The 13,668-nt window shown below is 42.9% G+C and overlaps 1 protein-coding gene across 1 annotated transcript in view; it reads right to left on the bottom strand.

Annotated features, from left to right (window-relative positions):
• Window positions 1-497: 497 nt before the first annotated feature.
• B3GNT2 (UDP-GlcNAc:betaGal beta-1,3-N-acetylglucosaminyltransferase 2) overlaps window positions 498-13,668 on the bottom strand; it is a 49,648-nt gene continuing 36,477 nt past the window's right edge. The window contains exon 2 of the mRNA XM_088477492.1: window positions 498-4,610. Coding sequence (XP_088333618.1) covers window positions 3,408-4,601 — 1,194 coding nt within the window. The 5' untranslated portion in view covers window positions 4,602-4,610 and the 3' untranslated portion in view covers window positions 498-3,407. The remainder of the gene's footprint in view (window positions 4,611-13,668) is intronic.

Genomic DNA, 13,668 nt, shown 5'->3' with positions numbered 1-13,668 from the left:
TAGCATTATCTGCGGAGTAACTAATTTGCATAAAGTTGGTTTTGGCAACTCAGTGTATACTGATAAAATATCATGTTTAAAGATATAATGCTGAGATAGTTTAAATGCTTTAACTAACATTAGTACCGTGTCGTCAGTTTTTGTCCATCAACATACTGATGGTTGACATAATGACTTCTTCCGTCAATACGGAGGAAGGGGACTAATTAGCTACTCCTCAGTCATGTAATATGCAAGCCAATCCATCAACTCACCATTACTAGAAATTGATAATAAAATTAATTTAGTTCATAATAATAATAATAATAATAATAATTAAAAAAAAAACCCACACACACCAAAATTACACATATAGGTAGAACTTTTAAATTTCGTATTAGCTCACAAACAATTATCATGTTTGAAATATTGCAAAACGTTGACTATAAGAAGTTGAAAAAAATTAAAATTACCTGCTTCCGGACACAATAGACAGAAAACACAAGACAAACTATGTATTCAGTGAAAGAAAGAAAAAAAAAGTAACAATTAGCTTTATTAACTAGGTTCCAACTTACAGCCAATTACTATTTTGTTAAATATTCAACTGAAAACATTGTGTACAAATAATGTTGCATACACAAATTTAGGAGACTGTTTTGGTTTTAACATTTCAATAAATAAAAAACAGGCACTTCTAACTAGAAAGTCATTGGGAGACATTTAAAAACTTTATTCTTTTAATAATCGGGGTACAAGGAGGCAGCTGGACCAACATAAATCCTTCAAGTTTCAGAATCAGAGTAATAACTTCATTATAAAACTTCTAGGACAGTGCAATAAAATTAAAAATGTGATAAAAAAAATGGAAACTGACTAATTTAAAACAAATATGTACCCCCTAAACCATTGTGGTTTGAATGAGCTCAGTAGTTAAAATAACAAAAAAAAAAATAAATCACAAGAAAAAAAATAAATACGTTGACGAAAAATGATTTGCGATACGCAATAGGATATCATTTGGAACTTGTAAAAAGACAAAATAAGATCATTTTTACCAAAAAGGACCAGGAAATTAATAAAAAACAAAAAAACACAAAAACAAAAAACACCTATATTGTACATTTTATAGCTTATGAATTAGGAAACACTTTGGACTATCATGGAAGCTTTCTGCAAAATAACAGCAATTTGGTTTGGATAGAAAAATAGATATATTTGTTAAAAATGCATTTTTTTTTACTCTATAAGAAATGTACATTTTATGTGGTATAACATATAACCTGGTCATAAAGGTAACAAACTATTATGTGGCAAGCAACACCTACCCTGCCACTCATGATTCCATGAACCAATAAACGTGTTCTATAGAGAAATATGCCACTCCTTTTAAATAAAATGATAAGTAGACGCTAAATTTTTTTCCGTTAAAGGCGTCACCCATGTTTGGACAAGCCACCAACTTTAGGTGCTTTCTTCAAGCAGCAAATAAATAAAATGTCTCTTTTATCCAATAAAGTGACTTTGGGTGCTGATGTGAAAGCAACAGGTGCGTATCACAGCACTGGATTTCTCAGATCAATAGTTTCTAGAACTATTTTATAAAATTACTACAGTATGTCGTTGGTTGCAGCTGCTATCAGCACACCTTTAGCTACATTGGGTTGGCTAAGACATAAAGGGCGTTTTTCCACATCTGGTGAACGTCCCTTCTTTAACTAGGATTCACTATGCCCCTGTAAACTAGTTTTGTTTACTATCATTTTTTTTTTGGACCTGATTAATAACAGTACTTTCTAATATATCAAGATAGATGGCCTGCATAGTCTACTAGATTGTATTGACCACTTTACTAAACAACAAGGTATGTTTCTTTAAGATTCTGGGAATGAATAACCATAAATAAAATTCTTAAGAGACACACACCCGATCGTCAGTAAATATAATGCAATGGGGGGAGGACTGTACGTTTCTGTTTTTGACTTTGCTATGCTAAATAATTTACAGATGTATATGTGTTTTATTTTGTCAAGTACTGACCATAGTAAAATCAACACTAAAAGATTTAAACATTAACAAATTTGGGGCCTCTCAAAAATGTGGATGATTAGAGGTTATATTACTTATGGATAGAGAGTTACTAAATCTTCTAGTAAGGAAAAGTGGAGATATATGACATAGCAACCAATCAGATTATAGCTAGAATGCACTAGATAAATGCTATTTAGAATTTGACCGATTGCTATAGGCAACACCTCCATTTTTTTATTTTAAACAAATGGATTTATTGTCATTCTGAAGACAGCCATTTCCATTTTTAGAAAGGCTATGAAAATGGCTATTTAAACACACTATTATTAAAAAGAAAAATAACAGGATAGTATCAGAAAAAATGTGGTTTGCTTAAACTTTTAACACAACACAAGGTATTTTGGCTATAGAGGCAAAGTGTTCTGCCTGGTATTTTACACCCAGGGCGTGCAGGTCACTAGGTTATATTGATATGTTCACACTCCCCACTAAACATTATGACAAGTACACTTATAAAGGCCACTGGTGAAGAACTGGATCAAGTGATCATGCTACAAGTGTGATAATTAAAAACCACTCCCTACACCCTTGTGGACAACATGCACAATGAAATCCCATAACACCCCTGACTCGTTAGGGTCTGTTTAATTCCCTGAAAATAAAAATCCTTCAAAATACATATGAAGTAGTAAGATGCACCTGTCTGCAACTTTATCCCCAAAAAATAAATATGATTTGTGTTTCTTTAAAGTAACAGTTGTTGATGTAACACAGGAAAAACATTGATATGAACAAATACAAATTCATAAGCATTGGTACATGGAGCATTATCACATGTTTTAACAAGACCTAGCTGTGCATATGAAGGAACATACGTATCTCTTTAAATAAAGCAGTAGGTTACAAAGATCCCGCAGCAAGGACTTCATACTCCTGAGACTGAGTCTTATTTCACCTTCAAATCCTACTGCAGCACAGCAATGAGACCAGGAAAACCCGACAAGCCTTTGATCCCAATAAAATTATATGCTATGCATGTTTTTTTTTTTACATGTGCGTGTTTAAAAGCTTCTGAAAAATATGTTTATACAATGAATTCAAGACATTGTTTAAGACGGACTACGTCAAGAACAAAAAAAACAACTGGAAAAAGAAAATACAAAACAGAGCCAAAAAAACAGACACACATGAAAACAAGATGGATCTACCTACAGCAGCGGTGGGCAAAAAATGGCCCACCCCTGTTCTACAGACTTCAGGCTAGCAAAGACTGGATTTATACAGCCTTTGGGAACATTCAATGTGACATATACTAACAGCACAAGTCCTCACAACATCAGCAGTGCAAAAATATAAATCATTCTGCAAGGTATGGACCTTATCCACGTCATCCCCTACTAACAGTTTAAACGAGAGTTTTGCAACTGGGACCAAATCTTAATCATTTCTTGAGGTTTTCTAGGATGGACTAAAATTAAGTTTGAATAGGAACAAATGTTATTTTTGTGTTTCTCCTCTATATCAAATGTCTTGAAGCCTTTGTGTTTCTCTGGAGCAAGCCCAAGTTTCTGAAGGCACATTCCAGTATAGACATCATCTATAGGAAATAGGAGGACCCTAGAAGTTGCATTGTAAAGTTTTAATGCCAGATTACCAGAGTAGAGGAAGCCCCCACCCCCGGCATATGGTGGGTAGGAACCTTCGTATATGCTTTCGGGAATGTAGTATTTCAGCTTCTTGTCTCTATGAGGTCCAGCATCCTTGATCACATCCCCAATAAATAAAGTTTTGGCTTTTTCCGCAGACAACATCTTCAAGTAATCCAGGATCTGATGGGTATTCACAAAAACATCGTCATCTCCTTTAAAGATAAACTGTACATCCGCACAGGAGTGACTTACCCACTTCAGAAAGAGAACTTCTTTCAGAGTCAAATTAAAGAATGTGTCCCTATAATTCCAAAGGAGGATGTCATTATACTTCTCACTTTCATATTTAATCAGGCCGGAAAGATTGGGGTGATTATCCTCAGTGGGAGTCTCTCCAAGAAGGAACACCCTGACGACAGTCATGTTATTTACTTTCAGTTCTTTCCCCCAGGATTCCCTTATGGCTTGTCTTCTATCAAATTGTGGAGTTAGGGACTTGATGGCCAGTAGCAAGAAAGGCTTATCTTTACACTTATCGGGCTGGTCAAACACCAGTGAATAATTCTTACATCTTAAATAAAAAAGAAAGTCTTTAAATCTGTCCGGTAAGTTGCCAAAGTCCTTTATTTCAGACTGTAAAATTGTATCCATTTCACAAGAATTTAGAAGGCTTGAGTTGGAAGCCACCATCTCCTCTACTGTAACATTGTTGAGCAAATTCAGGATTGGATTATACAATCTATCCAGTTTCTGCTGTTCTCTATTCCAATACGCACCGCTAGCCGAGCGCTTCTTCCAGAATTTCCCATGGGGTAGCAGAAGCTGTTGTTTTGCAGTTTTTACTTGGTTGTCGCTCTTCGACACCTCGACAATGACATAAATAAAGAAATTGACCATCATTAAGATCCCCACCAGTTTCAATCTTCTTTTTCCAACACTCATTTCTCATACCTACCAAGAGAGAGGGGAAAAAACAAAACAGAACATCAGTTAACTAATACTTTGGTGTTCATTTAGTTCTTAATGATAATCTATTATGATCATATTTTAAATGGACTGTGTGGAAAAAAACAACAATGTAGAGCAGGATAGCTTTAGGTTAAGAGATTTGCAATAAACATTTGGATTTACTCCGATCAGACCAGAGGCTCTAATCTGCTTCATAACAGAGAGGTGAGGGAACCAAGCCAAGAGAAGTGTCAAACATGCATGGAATTTATTACATCAGTACACGGAACTGTTTATACTCCTCTAGTACTGTATGCTGTAAAATGGGGCACTTTTATCACAGCATAATGTTCTAAAACAATGCTCTGGGGTAAAACACAGACACTGTATCTTTCTTATATTAAATCTGGGCAAATGTCTGATCATGTGACCAGTTATTTAAACAACATGTGAATGATGAAACTTTGCACATTACTCTGTGCAGTCACCTGCTCTGCAAAGTGGAGTTCCAGTTTCACCAGTGGACATCTCAAATAAGGGAAAGGAGGGGGAGGATGGGTGTGGAAACTTAATCCCATGTTTTAGAAGGTGAAATTAGGGCTATATTTTAGTAACAATGGCATTGAAGAGAAGCTTAATACAGCATACTGCAGCCCTAATCAGAAGAGAAATTAAAGCTGGGTACACACTAAACGACATGTGCACACAGCGATGCGACCTGCGACCCCCCGCCGACGGGCCAACATATTGGCCGGCCAACAAACACTAGACGATCCGGTGCTCAACTGTCCGATATGTTGGCTCCTGCAGCATCCTGCTGCATGAGCTAATCTGCCGCATAGTCAGGTTAGCCTGCATGTAGGGCCAACCTGACGATGCGGCTGACGACCAACATAGTGCATAAATACTTAATGATTTTCACGAATTGTCGTTCCGATCTGTCGGAATTGGGTAAAAAAAAATCGCTAAGTGTGTACGCACCTATAGAATGTTAGATCTTCCCCTCGCCATCACTAAATTTTCTGTACATCAGTCCACTGAATATGCCAAGTCATAATTTGGCAGTAGAGTGATAGCAAAACTGATCTCCTTAATACAGACACTTTGCCTGGACAGGCTCTTATCGGAGGGGCTCTCCTGGCTGAACATTGTTCTTGATTAATAGTGCACTCCCCAAAAAAATATTTTTTTTTTCTGTGTTTGTGAATTGTATGCGCAGTAGCCGCACGTGCATCAGCAAAACGGCAAGCGTGCGCCTGTGTCATAAGGGCTGGCTGGCTTGACCGTTAAAGGGTGCTGTAACCCCCAAAGTGCACTCCAAACAAAATAAAAAATAATTTTCTATGTTTGTGAATTGTGTGCACGTGCATCAACAAAGGAGCAGCGCCAAGCGTGCGCCTGTCTCCCATAAGTCTGTTAAAGGGTGGTGCAACCCCCAAAGTGCACTTAAAAATAAACAATAATTTTTTTTCCTGTTTGTGTGCAAAATGTATGCGCAGTAGCCACATGTGCAACACAACAGCAGCGCCAAGCGTGCGCCTGTGTCATAAGTCAAGGGCCGGTTTGGACTTCTGGTCCGGACTGAAGGACGTGCCAACAATGTAAATTTCTGACATGTCTACTGTCACTGCATATGATAATGTCACCACTGACAGAATGGTGGAGGAATTATTTTCTGTGTTTGTGAATTGTGTGCACTGTGGCTGCACGTGCATCATCAAAGGAGCAGCGCCAAGCGTGCGCCTGTGTCATGAGTAACTGCTGTAACCCCCAAAGTGCGCTCCACAAAAAATAAAAAAAATCTTCTTTTTTAACTGTCTTTGTGAATTGTGTGGGCTCTAGCCGCAACTGCATCCTCAAAGCAGCAGCGACAAGCGTGCATCTGTCTGTTAAAGGGTGGTGCAATCCCAAAGTGCGCTCTAACCAAAATAAAAAATTCTTTTTTTTCTGTCTTTGTGAATTGTGTGCACTGTAGCTGCATGTGCATCAACAAAGGAGCAGCGTCAAGCGTGCGCCTGTGTCCCAAAAGTAAAGAGTCGGCTGGCTCATTTCATAAAGGGTGGTGTAACCCACAAAGTGCACTAGTCTCCAACAAAAATAAAAAATTATTTTCTGTGTTTGTGTGCACCTTAGCCGCACGTATATTCCGATATAACATCAATGGAGGACCAAACTCTCTCTGATAAAAATAAAATAGGGAAAGATCAAGAACCACTTCCTCCTAGTGCTGAAGCTGCTACCACTAGTCATGACATAGACGATACCATGCCATCAACGTCGTCTGCCAAGGCTGATGCCCAATGTCATAGCTGAGGGCATATACAATCCCAAATGACACAGTTCAGGAAAATGACCTTAAAAAAAAAACATTTAAATCATCTCAGGAGAAACGTAAACTTGCCAATATGCCATTTACAACACGGAGTGGCAAGGAACGGCTAAGGTCTTTCCCTATGTTCATGACTAGTGGTTCAGCTTCACATGACGAAGGAAGCCCTCCTCCCACTAAAAAAATCAAACGAGTTAAGCTGGCAAAAGCACAGCGAAGAACTGTGCGTTCTAAGAAGATATCACAAATCCCCAAGGAGAGTCCAAGTGCGGTGGCGATGCCTGACCTTCCCAGCACTGGATGGGAAGAGGTGGCTCTTGCCACCATATGCACGCCCTCTGCAAGTGCTGAACGGAGCACCCACAGTCCACTTGCTGATATGCAAATTGAAGATGTCACTGTTGAAGTACAACAGGATGAGGATACTGGTGTAGCTGGCGCTGAGGAGGAAGTTGGCGAGGAGGATTCGGATGGTGATGTTGTTTGTTTAAATCAGGCTCCAGGGGAGACAGTTGTTGTCCGTGGGATGAAAAAGTCCATCACGGTAATGCCTGGGCAGAAGACCAAACATTCCACCTCTTTGGTCTGGCAATATTTCTATCCAAATCCGGACAACAACTGTCTTGCCATATGTACCATATGTAAAGGTGAAATAAGTAAGGGTAGGGACGTTAACCACCTAGGAACATCCTCCCTTATACGTCACCTGCAGCGCATTCATAAAAAGTTACTGTCAAGTTCAGAAACTTTGGCTAAGACCGTAAGCAGTCCAGGGACACCTAAATCCCGTTGTCCTGTTGTATCCAAGCGCCTGCAAACCACACCGTCAGCTCCCTCCTCGTCAATTTCCTCCTTAGTCAGGATCGGAAGTAGTCCTGCAGGCCATGTCACTGGCATGACTGACTTTCCTATCCAGGATTCCTCAGGAGGATCCTGCATTGCTACGCCTACTGATGCAGCTGCTGCTGCTGGGAGTCGTTCATCATCCCAGAGAGGAAGTAGGAACACCACTACTTTTACTAAACAATTGACCCTCCAACAGTCCTTAGCGAGGAGGATGAAGTACGACAGCAGTCATCCTGAAGCAAAAAGTATAACTGAGGCCTTGACTGCTATGTTGATTTTAGCATCCGGTAACCGCCATTAGTGCAGTGAGATTTAGACAATTGATGGAGGTAGTGTGTCCCCAGTTCCAAATCCCGTCTAGATTCCACTTCACTAGGCAGGCGATACCGAGACTGTACAGAAACGTCAGAAAAAGTGTCCTCAGTGTCCTGAAAAATGCGGTTGTACCCAATGTCCACTTAACCACGGACATGTGGACAAGTGGAACAGGGCAGACTAAGGACTATATGACTGTGACAGCCCACTAAGTAGATGTATCACCTTATGCAGCAACAACAGCAGCGTCACCAGTAGCAGCATCTCAGAAACGCCAGCTCGTTCCAAGGCAGGCTACTCTGTGTATCATCGGTTTCAGTAAGAGGCACACCGCCGACAACCTCTTAGAGAAACTGAGGGAAATCATCGCCCAGTGGCTTACCCCACTTAGACTCTCCTGGGGATTTGTGATATCTGACAACGCCACCAATATTGTGCGGGCATTACATCTGGGCAAATTTCAGCATGTCCCATGTTTTGCTCACACAATAAATTTGGTGATGCAGAATTTTCTGAAAAGAAACAGGGGCGTGCAGGAGACGCTTTGGGTGGGCCGAAAAATTTCTGGCCACTTTCGCCATTCAGCGACTGTGTGCCGAAGACTGGAGCACTAGCAAACACTCTTGAACCTGCCCCGCCATCACCTGAAGCAAGAGGTTGTGACACGGTGGAACTCGACCCTCTATATGCTTCAGAGGATGGAGGAGCAGCAAAAGGCCATTCAAGCCTATACATCCACCTATGACATAGGCAAAGGAGGGGGTATGCACCTGACTCAAGCGCAGTGGAGAATGATGTCCGTGTTGTGCAAGATTCTCCAGCCCTTCAAACTTGCCACACGTGAAGTCAGTTCAGACACTGCCAGCTTGAGTCAGGTCACTCCCCTCATCAGGCTTTTGCAGAAGCAGCTGTAGAAAGTGAAGGAGGAGCTGAGACGGAGCAATTCCGCTTGGCATGTGGGACTTGTGGATGAAGCCCTTCATTCGCTTTGCCAGGATTCCAGGGTGGTCAATCTGTTGAAATCAGACCACTACATTTTGGCCACCGTGCACGTTCCTAGGTTTAAAGCCTATGTGGTGTCTCTCTTTCCGGCCGACACAAGCCTGCAGAGGTGCAAAGACCTGCTGGTGAAAACACTGTCAGCTGAAGCGGAACGTGACACGTCAACAGCTCCTTCTTCATTTTCTCCCGCAACTGGGGCTGCCAGGAAACAACTTAGGTATCTTAAGCAACCCGCTGGCGGTGATGCAGGGCAGGCAGGACCAAGTTTGGACATCTGGTCCGGACTGAAGGACCTGCCAACAATTTCTGACATGTCTACTGTCACTGCATATGATACTGTCACCATTGACAGAATGGTGGAGGATTACATCGATGACAGCATCCAAGTAGGCATGTCAGACAGTCCGTACCTTTACTGGCAGGAAAAAGAGGCAATTTGGAGGCCCCTGTACAAACTGGCTCTATTTTACCTGAGTTGCCCCCCTCCAGTGTGTACTCCGAAAGAGTGTTTAGTGCAGCCGGGAACCTTGTCAGCGAAAGGCGTAGGAGAAGATGATGTTCATAAAAATGAATTATCAACTCTTCCAGGGAGACCAGCCTCAAGAACGTACAGAGGGGCCTGTGGTGGTGGATTCCAGCGGGGACGAATTAATACTCTGTGAGGATGAGGATGTACACAACACTGAAGAGGGTGAGGAATTGGTGGATGAGGAGGATGAGGACGACATCTTGCCTCCATAGAGCCAGTTTGTGCAGGGACAGATTAATTGCCAGCTTGTTTTGTGGGGGCCCAAACGAACCAATCATTTCAGCCACAGTTGTGTGGCAGACCCTGGCACTGAAATGATTGGTTTGTTAAAGTGTGCATGTCCTGTTTATACAACATAAGGGTGGGTGGGAGGGCCCAAGGACAATTCCATCTTGCACCTCTTTTTTTTCTTTGCATTATACTGTTTGGGGCCTAGTTTTTCAAACTGCCATCCTGTCTGCCACTGCAGTGTCACTCCTAGATGGGCCACGTGTTTGTGCCGCCCACTCGTGTCGCTTAGCATAGTCATGCAGCTACCTCGGTGCAACCTTTTGGACATAAAAACACTATGGTGAGGTGTTCAGAATAGACTGGAAATTAGTGGAAATTAAGGTTATTGAGGTTAATAATAGCACAGGAGCAGAAGAACCCACAAATTCTGTGATTTTAGCAGTTTTTATGCTTTTTTAAAAAAAAATACAGATCTAAAACACAAAACCCAGAACCCAAAACACGGAAGGGTGGTTTTGGCAAAACCAATCCAGACCCAAAACATGAAGAAAGATCCAGATCCAAAACATGTAAAGTGGCCGGTGCACACCCCTAGTATAAACTGTACTATGCAGGGGGAATTCCAATGTCATCATTAATGGTCAATTTGAGCTCTTAAAACGGAATACATAGGGCAGTGTGACAATCATGTCGACACTGTGGATGTCGGCGCACCATTGCCAGCACCAGTATGTCAACAACTGAAAATTCTAATCAAAACGTTGTAACTGTGTTGCAAATCTAAGATCAAACATGCTGTGAAAGTGTAAAGCTATAGTAGCGACACATTTATTAGGTAGCATTTTTAACGTTGTCAGCATACTTGTGCTGGCAACAGGGCTCAGACATCTGTAGTGTAATAATAATGATTCTCAATATCCACATCGCATACCCTTAAAACAACCCCCTACAATCTACTAATGCTCCTCATTGACCAGCTCAACCACATATAAAAATAACAACCTGTGCAGCTCCTTTTTCCTGCCTGGACTGTCTCTGTCTGCTCTGGTGCTTCTAGCACACTCAGCTGGTTCAACTAACTGCTGAGAAACAGACCATTGTGTGTTAAAAGTACCAGAGAAGGCAGAAAATAGGATGGGTTGCGACAAATGCAGGGTGCTAGAATGAACACTAAAAAGCAAAATACAGCTTAGGATCTATATGCCAACTCTCCAAGAGGAGAGGTCCTCTATGCAGGGCCACAACGTGGGGGGAATAAGGGTACACATGCCCCGGATTTGAGGGGAGACGGAGGCTAGATGTCAGATCACCTCCAGCCGTGGCTCCCGGGTGTGTCTATCTATGGTAGTGCGCTCTTCTCTCCCTCACTGCATCCGGGTCCCGGGTGGAAAGGGAAAACAGGTTGCCATAGCAACTACAGCCATGCCACTGTCAGTCCCCCGCCATGACACCTCCCCCCAGGGTGGGCCTGCTAGCTGCACTCCCGGACACAGGGGCCTCTGGGAAGTGTCGTTTCTGGAGGGAAGACCTGAGTGACTGCTGGAGCCGAATGGAGCAGCTTGTCCTTAACATCATCTTCGCGCCATGGCATGCTGGGTCTTGTAGTCCCACATGAACTGAGGAGTTGGAAAGTGCCTGGGCGCCTGCTCTATGTACAATATACAGCTGGGACACTTATTTATAAAGCTGAAACCCATCTATACAGCTGAGCCGCTCCTTCCCCATCTATACAGCAGAGCTCACTCTATGTATGCAGCTTAGCCCCACCCTCTTTGTATCTATGTATATGATGCCAGGACCAGATTAAGGAGGTGGCACAGGGGGGCAAGCACATGTAGTTATGGCAGGGGGGTGGGGGGCACCAAATTGCTGCTGCCCCGGATGACAAAAATCCTAGTTTCGCCCCGGTCTGCATTGCACTGCAGAAAAAAGTAATGTCTTTAAGGAAGAATAGTCATTGTGATGATACAAGGATCTAGCTGTGCCATGCTACCTGACTGAATGGTCTATAGAGTGTAACCTGGCACTTGGCACTTACATGGCCTTATGACCGGTGAGGGAGGGCCGGTCTGGCAAATGCAGACTATATAAAGAGCGCCAGGTCGGTGCATGTGGACCTGCAAAAAAGCCTTTTAGATGTCCTGCTGGAGAGCTGATTCAAATAAACGCTGATGATGGTGAGGACTTGGTGCAAACCAGGTGCATAGGCTGCTGATGCAGAGCTGGTCACGTCTCCAGAAGTTTATGCTTTACATATAGATGAATATTCAGTCTTTTCACATGCACTTTAAGAGTAACTTACATCCAACAATTCTACAACAGCCACGTGGTCTTTACCAACCACTAACATTTCTAACATAATAGTACTTTAGGAGTAGGTCTAGAATGACAGTTATGAGTAGTTCAGCTGTAAAAATTACAAATTTAGAACACGTATTCATGCATAAGGCAACGTCAATCACTAAAATAAGCCATGCATATTACCATCAATACCTCGACACATCCCTTGACCATTTCTGAAAGCACAGACTCCCTGCAAAATTCTATCTTTATTCATCTCCCAGCTCCATGATCCCGGTTTTATGTCTTCTGCCAGCTTATAAAAATAAAAAAATTCCATCATCTGTCCTTGTCCCCTAACGCATGTTCCTTATATACAGTGTATCCGAGTATGTTACCATCTTCATATTGTTAAGTTGCTACATTATAAAAATGAGAATTAATTTGTGAATATTCAGCTGCTGTCCATTGCAATTACAAAACATATGAAAAATGGAACCGGTATGATTTACCGCCGGCCGCATGCGGCAGCCCGGCAGAGGTGAAAATCCCGATCGTTCTTTCTAGTAAGTATCGCTAACCTAACTCCCTACCCTAAACCTCCTTTAGGGGGTGCCTAACCCTAACCTCCCCCCGTAAGTGCCTAAACCTAACCCCCTTTTCCCACAGCCTAACCCTAAGTCTCCCAGGGGGGGTGCCTAACCCTAACCTCCCCCCGGGGGTGCCTAACCCTAACCCCCCTTCCCCTTGCCTGACCCTAACCCTCCCGGGGGGAGGGGTGCCTAACCCTAAGTCCCCCCCAGGAGCCCCTAACCTAACACCCCACCCCCACCCCGCGCGGCTGTCTGCGCCCGGCACCCAGCTTACCTTCAATCGGTGTGTTGGGCTCCAGGCGTAGGTCTACTGACAGGCGTCGGGATTTTGACACCTGTCATTAGTACCTTGCAGGGACTAGACCAGGGGTCTTCAATCTTTGGCCCTCCAGCTGCTGTGGAACTACACATCCCAGCATGCCCTGCCACCGTTTAGATATAACAGCATGCTAAAACTGTGGCAGGGCATCCTGTTCCACAGCAGCTGGAGGGCCAAAGGTTGAAGACCCATGAATTAGACAGTCGGGAAGCCGGCAGTCGGGATTTCATCCCAACTGCTTCCCATGAAAAATGTGCAGCAAGTTGTATGTGCAGAATATTCTCCCACACATGTAAATGCATTGCTGATAGTGGAACGCAACCCCATAAAAATATTTGAAAACATACTTGCCGACTTTATTTTTCTCCTCTCCGGTAGAAGCCACTTCTGGGGCAGGGCCGGGCTCTTCAGGGCATTAGGACGGGCACTGACAAAATGACGCGAACCACATGTCTGCAGGGAAGGGGCAGAGCTAAAACTACAAGATGTGCCCCATTTTAGCCCTGCTCCCTTCTCCCCATTCTGCCCTAGTCACTAGGAAGAGGGTGTGATGCCGGAGACCCTCGCACTCGCCCGGGTCACTGCCTGAAAAATTGTGAGTCTCTCGCACCGGGAGA

Source organism: Taudactylus pleione, unplaced genomic scaffold, assembly GCF_031769625.1.
Source record: "Taudactylus pleione unplaced genomic scaffold, aTauple2 ptg000201l, whole genome shotgun sequence".
Taxonomy (NCBI): Eukaryota; Metazoa; Chordata; class Amphibia; order Anura; family Myobatrachidae; genus Taudactylus; species Taudactylus pleione.
This window is presented reverse-complemented; position numbering and strand designations above follow the sequence as displayed.